Here is an 11,056-nt window from a genome sequence, read left to right as displayed (position 1 = left end):
ACATATATAGCTGGATGTGTCCCAGAGGTCACACGCCACCGCTGTCTTTTGCTGGCTCATTCCATGCATTAGAGATTTTTAATAAAGCAAAAAGGTACTGCAAGTCTTGTGAAAACATCTACATTAAGTATTTGTAAGTAGGGAATGAAATAAGAATAGGAAAAGTTCAGAATATTAATTCCCAAGTTTTTTGGTGGAGTTAGAAGATTTAATGGAAACTTTACTTTTTTGGTAACTTAAGGTCTATGGGGAAAGCAAAATGAAGGGGGCTTTAAAGGCGCAATTGGATTTAAATGGTCAGCAATGTTATGGGTATGCAGTCAGTCAAAAAAAGAATATAGCATATAAGAATATACATTGCATTACTGCAAACTACTGAAAATGTATGGGCTGTCCATGCCCATACACGGGAAATGAAAATCTCTGCTTTGCTCCCCATTTAGAGAATCATCCGCCTAGAACATGAAGAAACTGGTGGAAGAAATAAAAAGTCAATGGTGGAGGATATACCTTGAGAATAATAAAAAGAAGACCAATTCTTCCCATGTGGTGCCGGTGCCTTGTGTGCCCCAACCAAATGGCACTGAAATGTGGCAATGTTATATTACAATGTTATATTATTGCACCGCCACAACCCAATGGCCATTTCCACCCTAAAAATACCCTTTAATTTTTTGAAAGCAGCTAAATAAATGAAATGATAAGTTTCCCCTTTTACAACAAAATCCACTCCCTCCCTCGCTCATCCCTTTCAATGCCTTTCAATTTACCAAAGAACAAATGGAAGAACGCTAACATTCCTTTTTCCATTTTAGTGAAGGTGAAGTCACCGTGACCTCATTTCCAATCCCGATGCAGGATGTGGTTTGTGTATTAATCCCGATAAACAATAACAGAATTGTTTCCTTGCTCTCCGTTTTTTTTTTCCACAACACGATTGTTATTTTTTTTTCCTTTTTTTGCTGACGCCGTTTTTTCTCCGTCAATACTAAAGAGTTTAAGAGGCCCGGATTGTCCTTTTTTTCTATGTACACTCTATTGGCGAGCTCTGCGTATGTAACTATCGCGCTTTAATTAGGCCAAAAATAGCTGTGTGCTTCGTAAACAAACACCACCCCGGGTCTCTTCTATATTTGGCTTGTATGAGCTGAAATAAGTCTGCTGGGTATCAAACAGGGGGATTCGGGAGAATTTGGAATCTTAAAGGGAATCTGATTAAACCTGGGTTACAGGAAAACTCTACTTTTTGTAACAATGGACACCTTATCAGCATTCTGTGATTGGCCAAGGAGAATAGAGATGAATAAATGACACCGGTGCAGTTGTAAAGAAAAAAGCCACTGCTAGAATTGGAGCTGCAACCGTAGGGTACAAACTTTCCATTTAGGAAATCAGGAGCGAGAGGGAACCAACTTTATATACAAGTCTATTCAAAGCGAAGAATAAAATCTGGGGTTCTGCTTTAATCTGGATTTCAAGCAAAATGGTCCTAATGAATTTCAGCTGAACCAAAGTTTTGCATTCAAAATTTAGGAACAGACAGGGTTTTATTCCAGATAGGGACAGGCGATGTCCCTTCTGCAATTAGCATTCTTAGCCGCCTATCGCAGTCCTAAGCTGTCCAAAAAGATCTGTGGTCCACATGGGATGCTGGGATACCTGGCCCATCTCAGCTTACCCTGCGGCTGCCAGAACTGAATGAACTCCTGTGAACCGGCAAGGGAATTATGTCATCCTGGCCCGGCCAATCAAGATGTCCCAAGATTGAAAGTAGGAAGAGAAAAAGGAAGAAGATGGCGGAGCCCGTGACGGAATGTACAAAATTTTCATCAAGCAGGTACGGGTTATTTATCTTGCAAATAGCACATCACCTGTTCCTTTTTGCTGTGTTGCATAAGGGAGATTTTTCTTTACTTCCTGTCTGGGAATCGTAACAGGAACTACAAGGAAAAAAATCTGGTTTTGTCACTGCAATAAATGTCCCTACAAAAATCCTTTTTGGATTCTTCTTTCCCATCTTTGTGACAATGGCCACCAGGACATACAGAGGATTAATCTCCCTTCTGTGGGTACAAACAGCAATAAAAACTTTCTGGAGGTTCTTATTCTTCCCTATTCTTTGTATACACTGTACTTCCAAAATCCTCATTTAGGTGGCTTCTACAAAACTGTTGGCAAAGACAGATTTTTCACAGAGCCACTTAAAGTGCCATGGCCAATAGAGGTGGCATTTGTACGGCTGTCACGGCTCTAATATTATCATTATATTACATAAATTTGCTTAGCATGGGGCTTTTCTGTACACAACCATCATAGTTCCCTCCATTATTGTCAGAGCCATCTTTTATTTGCCCCTTAAGCACGAGCTAGCCGGCCCAGGGTAGAAAAAAGTCTGTCCATGCTCATGGAGAAGAAAGTTTGCACCCAGCACTGAGCGGAGATTATTTTTATAATTTGCACCATCAATATTCCTACAAGCCGGCTCTCTTCTGTCTACGCTTTGCTGTGTACGGCCTCCACTTTGTGCCCGCTGGGGCCACTGATTGTTCCCTGTGTGTTCTAGGCTGTGACTGACACTGCTGGGGCGATGAAGGGATGGGTGAGCAATGAGTGTTTTGTGTCTCTCCCGGGATATTAACTCGTTGTGTATCTGTACGGCCCACACACGCTGCTTTGTGCCTGCACATTATTTCACTCAGACAACAAGTGGAGGTGACGTCAATAAAAGCACCGAGAGCCCACATCTTGTCCTCCTTCTTATAATAATACACAGCCATGGGGCATGAAGAACAGAACATTCCCTCTTCATCAGGTGCTACAAACACATTCACAATTCCATTCCTTGTAGATGGGCACAGATGATTGGAGAATATTGGGAGCCATTGGACCATTTTGTGCAGCATATCTAAGCCAAAGAATAATATTGAGGCTTATTAGACCTTAAATGTGGTGGCTGCATTCATTTTCATTATTTGGCTTACATTTTTACCTGGTGACCCTGCCAGAAAACCATTCTGCCTTAAGATGACAACGGTCACTTATTGTACTATATATAAAAGCAATGTTCACTTATTGTAAGAAAGTCACCCATTCCTTGCTTTGGTAAAGGTTAATTGGGTGATATCCCCTTGTACGCCGGCACATCCTCGGTTTGCAATCATATCCTGGTGTAGAATACCAACATGATGATGTCATGGTTGTTTGGGCAAATGCTGTCTTCTAGCGCTCATTTGCACCTCATTGTGCCCCATTCCACAAAATGTAAGGTGAATCATTAGAAATATACTGGAGATTCCAGCTATAGGAAGAACATGGCACAGGCTCTGGTGCTACAACAGCCCCCCAGAGCTCCAACAGTGCCAAACCAAAATACAGTTTGGGGTCCAAAGTTGGGCAATCAGTTAAAACACCATAAAGCATTTTTGGGATGGGGAGAGATCATATTGTAAAAAATTACAAAAAACAATTTCAACTTTAACATTGTAAAATAATCAGGCATGCATTGTTTTGGCCATCTAGGCATCCATGACCTTTGGTCATGAAAGAGTAAACATTTTTGAGACATCTGGTCTCCAGAATGCCAAACAGGAGGGCAAATCAACCCACTTTATAACCCCCCTTCCAAAAAAAATAAAAAGAACTTCCAATGTTTTATTTACCCTGCACTGTTTTGAATTGATAGAACACTTAGATATGTTATTTTTCCGTTCCAGAATGTTGACAGATTTACAAGGCTGACCGGAATCTGCGGGTCCAGTGACAAGCTGCTGTGTGACTTGAATGATGTGACTAAAAATGGACCAAGACTAAAAATTCTGACTTTTCCGGAGGTCACATGCGGCTCGTCATGCCTGTATGAAAACATGACTGCAGGGAAATAAAAACCTCTGCTTGGATCCGCAGATTTTCAGAAAATCATCCACCTTTTAGTCTTTTTTATGAAGATGGTGGAAGAAGAAAAAGTCAGTGGTGGAATAAATACCCTTGGAATACGGCAACATGCTATTGGCAAGGGGTAGTTGGATAGTTCTGATTGGAGTGGATTTTAACTTGGATCATAACTTTTTCTGCCTTTCCAAGCTCAGATTGAATCTCAGAATTTAAGCCTTGACCAGTATAGTAGGCAGCTGGATCGTTCCATATATACGACATATGATGGGTATAATAGGGCTCATCAATCCAGGTAGCTGTCACCATCCAGATTTTTAATTGGTTGGCCAGTACCATACCTGAAGTTGACAGGCATAGTATGGCTTATTAGGAAAATTCCAATTTCAATTTAAAATTTCTGAATTTAGTTAGATTTTTCAACCAATCCAACTGGATTCAGATTTTACTGTTTTGAGGACCTCAACTATTGGCTGACCTCTTTATCATTGGCTTGGTATTGGGTTTTCCAGTATTGCATTGCAGCCCAGATTCTTACCCTCGGCCTCTTTTCTTAGAAAGTAATAGGATCCCCAGAGATGTACTGACCTCCTCACATTCTGGTGTATCTGCCACAAATAGACTACTTCTTCTAAGCTGCAGATTCCCCCATTATATTGTCAGGTATTGTAATACCGCCAGGACCCAGGCAAGGGACCAACATGTAGGAAGAGCAAAGTAAACAGATTTTAGAGCCACCGCTGAATAAAATAAACAGACATTTTTTTCAAGACTGTAGAAAGTGACTTCTTTAGCTAAAAACTTCTACGAGCAGAAGGATCAGGAACATCAAGGCTCCTTAACCCCTGCTGCAACACTCAATAGGGGGAACAGCCGGCTTCACCAACACCAATACTCCCTTGAGATACCTCTTGAGCTGGTGACCCACACACAACCTTACTATCCACCCACTCCAAAGTATGGCCAATGTGAGTTCCCATATAATGTGTCTCTTACTCTGTAAAGTCCCCTGAAGAAGTCTATACAGGTGAAACGCGTCGGATATGAGATTTGTACTACAATGGCTTCTGGACCTAAAAATTAGCCCAATTGTATTTATTAGGATCTATTTTATTTTGATATTCTGTGTTTTTATTTTTTCTTCATAGCTTATACCTTATTGTGACCCCCCCCCCCCCCCCAAACCCCTCTTTTGCTCAAATTAATTTTTGAGCTCTCTTTTTGGATACATATTTAGAGATGGGCCTACTCTAATATTATTTTGTGACCATAGGAGATTCCTTTTACTGTATATGATATTTACTTCTTAATTGTGGTTATAGGTTTTCTTAAAGTGTAACCTCCAAAAAAGAGGCTTATCAATCAACATATCTGATGGCTGCATTCAGCTTCTTATCAATTTTTTCTCTTCCATTTTCACCTGAAAATCTTGTCAGTCATTTCTTGTTTTGGGGTGACAATACCAGGCAGACACTCATTATACTGTATCAGGACAACAGAGACAGAAATGGGACAATAGAAAGGGGTCCCCAATTATAACTTGAAACAAAGTAACTGATATGAGAGACCATAAGAAGTTATCAGCTAAAAAGATTTATAACAGGATCAACTTATTTTTCCTTTCTTTTTTAACAGATATAACAAAATATTTAAACTGTATTTTTAAAGAAGTTGTACCTCCTGTGCTAACTATGTACCTGCACCAGCGCAGCCACAATGCAAAGGACTCAAGGTGTGTGATTTAGTAGTCAGCAGTGCCTAAACTGATAGCAAAGGTTACTTTGAGCTCAGTATACTAGTAGTGAGAGGTATGGAGCAAGTTTTAAATTTGCCCAGAGATCACATCAGAGAGGGTTGTTCTGATTTTGGTAAATTGAGGACACAAAGGGTTGTCAGTGCCCTATAATGTACAGCATACCTGTAGAGTATGATACCCATGGATGGCCCTGGAGATAAGCAAGGTGAATGTACTGAGCTGAAAGAACAATGGAGAAATCCATCTCTATCCTCTGCACTGATTCACTCATTCAGAGTCAGACTGGCCTATAAGAAGTCTGGAAAAAAACCTCTAGTGAGCCCCAATCATAGGTCACCAAAAAGTGTGTAATGTGCTCTCTGGAGGGCCACTGGACTGTTTCACCTAAAAAAATACCAATATGCCAGGAAAGTCGGTACCTCTGGTGGGCCCCAGTTCCCGCGCCTGACCCTGGACTCACCCTTGCGTGTGATTGGTCGCTGGTCACAGAAGCTGGTGCAGATTTTGGCCCCCTCTTCCAGACTCCAGGATAAATCTATTGCAGTATTGTTATTACAGGGGCCAGAAAGGGGGTATTGGTATTATGGAAATGTTATCATCAAGATGGCCAAAGACTCCTGGAAGATGTTTGGGTGAAGATGGAGTGAAAACAGGTGAATAATTTAAAATATTGCAATCAGAAAGGTAAGAATACTTTATTCCAGATGGAACATCACCTGTTCGGTATTCAATAAATCCTCTGTATGGTTGCGATTTTTAATTTTTGAAGGTTTATTTCCTCCTTAAGTTTTTAGCATGTTCTGAAATTTTCCCAAACGACTTTTTCAGCATTTAAATTTATGTCTCATTTAAAGCAGGTGGAATCATTTTTTTTTTACATCCTGGAGTGAATGATTTTCCTACTTTTAATAATATTCAATGTTTGCAGAAGCTGCGCCTGTAGTTGGCTCCGAGCTCTGCCGATATATTAATAGACATTTCTTTAATTAATTATTTGCTGTTCCCACAGATCTGCTATGCATTTCATTCCTGTTTTTTGGGCCTCGATTCAAATCGGAATATTTATTCCACATAAACAAATCAGATTTCTGAGTTTACACAAATATTTTTCTCAGATCATGCGCTTGTAGACTGAATGCAAAAATAATAAATAAGATCTGATCCTTTTGTAAGATAAACACCATAAGGGTTCATATGAACAGATCTGCTGCTAGTTAAAGTGAACCTCTGGCTGGACTGTGGGCATTCAAGCAGCAAATTAAAAAAAAGTAATCCCTGGCCTCTGTAGCTGCAGGAGTTGTGGAGCGATTTCTCATCAAGACCATTAAGAAGAGGAAAAACTCAGCAGCTCAGCTCCCCTCTCATAGCAGTTACTCAGCAGCTCAGCTCATCCTGATTGCCCCCTCCAGCAGGGACTCACCAACTATGATTGCTCTGCTCAGCAGTGAATCAGATGTCCACCCTGCGTTCCCCCTCAGTAGCTCACCTTATCCCCTTCCAAATAGTAGTTAAGTATCTTCCATCCTATAGAATTGACCCAGCAGCCAAGATGCTGTCTTTCAGCAGTGTCTTAGCAGTTCATTTCACCATGCTTTCCCCAACCCCTTCCTGCTATGAGCCCAGCAGCTTGGCTTTCTTTCTCTGACTCTCAGTATGCTCAGCTTTGCTCACCCTGCACCCCTGACACATCAGTGGCTCAACAGCTCAGCTCCCCCTCCCAGTAGTGGTGAATCAGCAGCTCAGCTCCTCTTACTTCTCCATCTGTGTAGTGACTCAGCAGTTCAGCTCCCCCTGCTCGTCCCCTGCAGCAGTGACCCAGCAGCTTAGCTTACCCTGCTCCTCTACCCCAACAGTGACACAGCAGTTCAGCTCTCCCTGATCCTCCGTCCCAGCTTTGCTCAACAGCTCAGCTCTCCCTGATACTCCTTCTCAACATTGACTCAGCAGTTCAGCTCTCTCTGATCCTCCACCCCAGCATTGACCCAGCAGTTCAGCTCTCCCTGATAATCCATCTCAACATTGACCCAGCAGTTCAGCTCTCTCTGATCCTCCACCCCATCACTGTCTCAGCAGCTCAGCTCTCCCTGATCTCCCACCCCAGCTTTGCCCAACAGCTCATTTCTCTCAGATACTCCACGCCAGCTTTGACCCAACAGCTTAGATCTCTCTGATACTCCTTCTCAACACTGACCCAGCAGTTCAGCTCTTTCTGACCATCCACCCCAGCATTGACTCAGCAGCTCAGCTCTCCCTGTTCCTCCACCCCAGCATTGACCCAGCAGCTCGGCTGTCCCTGCTCCTCCACCCCAGCTTTGACCCAACAGATCAGCTCTGTCTGATACTCAATCTCAACATTGACCCGGCAGCTCAGCTCTCCCTGCTCCTCCACCCCAGTATTAGCACAACAGCTCAGCGTTCCCTGATATTCCATCTCAACATTGACCCACCAGCTCAGCTATCCCTCATCCTCCATCTCAACACTGACTCAGCAGCTCAGCTGTCCCTGTTCCTCTCTACCAGGAGCTACTTAGTACCTACCTTTTACACCTCCATACAAAACACATCTGAGCAGCAGTTCCCCATTTATGCCCATTGATTAAATGTTTTCATAAACTCCAATAAAATACATCCCTTCATCAGCCAATAGAAATACTGTGTTCATTACCAACAGGGCCACAGGCAGCAAGGAGTGTTTCTATTGGCTGATAGTTGTCAAGGGATGGAACACTTTCCACCCCCATATCATTGCTCCTGGTTCTAGTCACATGGGGGAGCCCAATGACCCCCATTCAAGTTTTTCAAGTTAAGTATCTGTTTTTCACCTTTTTTTTTTTTTTTTTGCTCTATAGGTTTGCTAAGAAGGATGAGTAAGCAAAGCAGATATGGTGCATGCAAAAATTTAGGGACTACATTTCATTTTGTAAATGTCCCCAAACCACAACGATGAATTACACTACGAATGAAGGGATAGGTTTCTTCTTAAATAAAATGAGAACTTTCACTTTTCTAAACTGGCAAATGTGAAATATCTCCAGTTTCTAAAAGTCTCCCCAGAGCGTCATTGGGTTCAGGGTGTTCAGCCAGCTGGGGGTGAGTCAGGGAATCTTCCCGCCGAGGTCCGGTAGGTGATGCCAACGGCTCCGGCCTGAACCAGTAAAGTTTGGATTGATAAAGGTGCCGATTTATGAAACTTGAACGACCCCTCCGACTGCCAAATCCCTACATTGTGCAATCAGCTGTCCTGTCCTTTTATTATCGCTGCAAAAGCGTCTTCTGGGCAGCTGGTAAAGCTGGATAAAATAGTATTCCAGGTACTGCTGGCTTAAAGCACAACTGAGCTTCAGAAATAAAAAATCCTGAGCAAGCAAGTTGTTTATGGCAGAAGGGAGAGGAATATAAGAGACATATCGTCCCATGTGCAAAACAAATAATAAAGAACAGCAAACTCATATGATAACAAAAGTTGCTCCTTAAAAAGTTTTCTTCATGCAGTCAATCTACGTAAAGGCTGCTGATGGTTTTCACTATATATAGATATATATATATTATTTATTATATATATTATTAGTTATGAACACTAGAGGGCAGCAGAGTGACTGCAATGTCAGCTTCCTACCTATAGGAAAACTCAATGTCACATGATTCCTTACATTGTATAACATGAATGGGTGTGGTCACACTAGTCCCCGTACAATGGAGTGGCAACAAATGAAGACATTCTGAATGGAGCACGAATTGTAGCCTTTTTTTATTTTTATAAGGGCATAAAACCAATAGATTTGTTGTCACTTTAATATATATATAAAGGCAAAGCTGACAAAAAAAGTTACAGGTTTGGGGACAAACCATATAGGACTGCCAGAGGTGTCAGCTTTTATTCACGTTATAAACTTTTTTTTTTTTGTCGCTGTAACTGATTGGAAAGCAAAATATGTAAAAATATAAAAAAGTTGGGCTTTTTGTCTTTTATTTAATATTGAATACTAAATTCAAAATACCTTTTATTTCAATATATTCCCCAACAGCAACAAAGAAAATAACATTGTGCTCATCAAATATTTTTGCATCCTTCTACAAATAATGTTGACACCATCTCTGTGCTGTATATAGCTTGGACAGAGCAGAGGGAGGGGCTTAGCAGCTCCTCCCATTACAAGCTGCCTGCAGAAAACTACAGGGTGGGCGGATACAAGAACAGTTACTGTGCCCAAGGAGAGACAGCAGCAGTGACCGGTCTTAATTACAGGAAGCTGCTGCACAGAGGGAAAGTTTCACAATGGATGGCTGCACAGATCTGGAAGAAATACGGCAAGCTCATCTGGATTCAAGTAAGAACACACACAACCCTTTTTCCTTATTCTAAATTTAAAATTCCCTTTAACACTGTATGGCAGCAACATCCAGCTGCTGAGGAGCATTTGCCTGTACAAGCACATCAGCCAATATTGTGAACTTTATTTTATCTACAAAGTTCACATTCATCACTTTGGATGTTTGGTTTGCAATGTTTTTATTATTTGTACATTATTACAATTATGAACATTCTGGCAGGGTACATCCTGTGTAATGTAGAAGAGAGGAATTGTTCATGGTGCAGCCTTTATAGAGAAGGTGAATGACTGGTATGTTTAACAAATATTAGATTTTAGTAATTATTAGAAATGAAAAAAATATTTTGAAAAATGGGTAAAAAAAAATGAAATTTCTTCAACCCCTGATGAAGGGAGAAGGCTAAACCCCTGAAACGTGTTGCCTGATTTTACTGATTCTACTTGTTTTTTTATCGGAATGATAATTGGACTGAAATATCATATTGCCATGAATCAAATCTAATTCTCTTTACCCAATCACAACTCAATGTGCCTATGGGAGCCATTGGTGTGCAGAAGGTGCCAGCCTAAACATTATACGCCCACATGGTCTTTTTCTATTCAGTTCTATGGAATCCAGTGACATATTTTCATTTGTTCAGGAATTTTAATATTCCTGTCTATCCGGACAAACCCAAGCCCTGATGAAGAGGGCCAGGCTCAGCCCCCGAAACATGCTGACTGTGGGACATTGGAATGCCCTGGTTTTTGGACTGTGGTTGCATGGTGCTGCACCTCTATAATCCCTGTACCCGGTCTGTACACCAACTCTGCAGTGCCAGTCTAGAACCCAGGCCATGTACACCAGATAGTCGATAGGGTATTTTAGGAATAGGTTTAGTGAGTCCATGAGCTTCATTCTAAATGTGGGTACTAAGAATAGATTCAGGATATCCAGTATCATCTTCATGCAGTTGAATGCCCTGTCTATTTTAGACCAGCCTGGGCATAAGAAAATTATTAAGAAAAAGAAAGAGTCAAAGCTGGGGTGGAGGATCAGGAAGAGCTGAGCTGCTGAGTCAATGTTGAGATGGAGGATCAG

At 41.5% G+C, this 11,056-nt stretch overlaps 1 protein-coding gene across 2 annotated transcripts in view; it reads left to right on the top strand.

Annotated features, from left to right (window-relative positions):
- Nucleotides 1-9,840: 9,840 nt before the first annotated feature.
- Nucleotides 9,841-11,056, top strand: part of ACCS (1-aminocyclopropane-1-carboxylate synthase homolog (inactive)) — a 32,168-nt gene continuing 30,952 nt past the window's right edge. Inside the window, exon 1 of one of the 2 annotated variants that reach the window (XM_072422199.1) lies at nucleotides 9,841-9,972. In XM_072422199.1, coding sequence (XP_072278300.1) covers nucleotides 9,921-9,972 — 52 coding nt within the window. In that variant the 5' untranslated portion in view covers nucleotides 9,841-9,920. The remainder of the gene's footprint in view (nucleotides 9,973-11,056) is intronic. The other variant, XM_072422198.1, reaches the window with a different exon arrangement.

The sequence above is a fragment of the Pyxicephalus adspersus genome, chromosome 9 (genome assembly GCF_032062135.1).
Source record: "Pyxicephalus adspersus chromosome 9, UCB_Pads_2.0, whole genome shotgun sequence".
NCBI classification, from domain to species: domain Eukaryota; kingdom Metazoa; phylum Chordata; class Amphibia; order Anura; family Pyxicephalidae; genus Pyxicephalus; species Pyxicephalus adspersus.
This window is presented reverse-complemented; position numbering and strand designations above follow the sequence as displayed.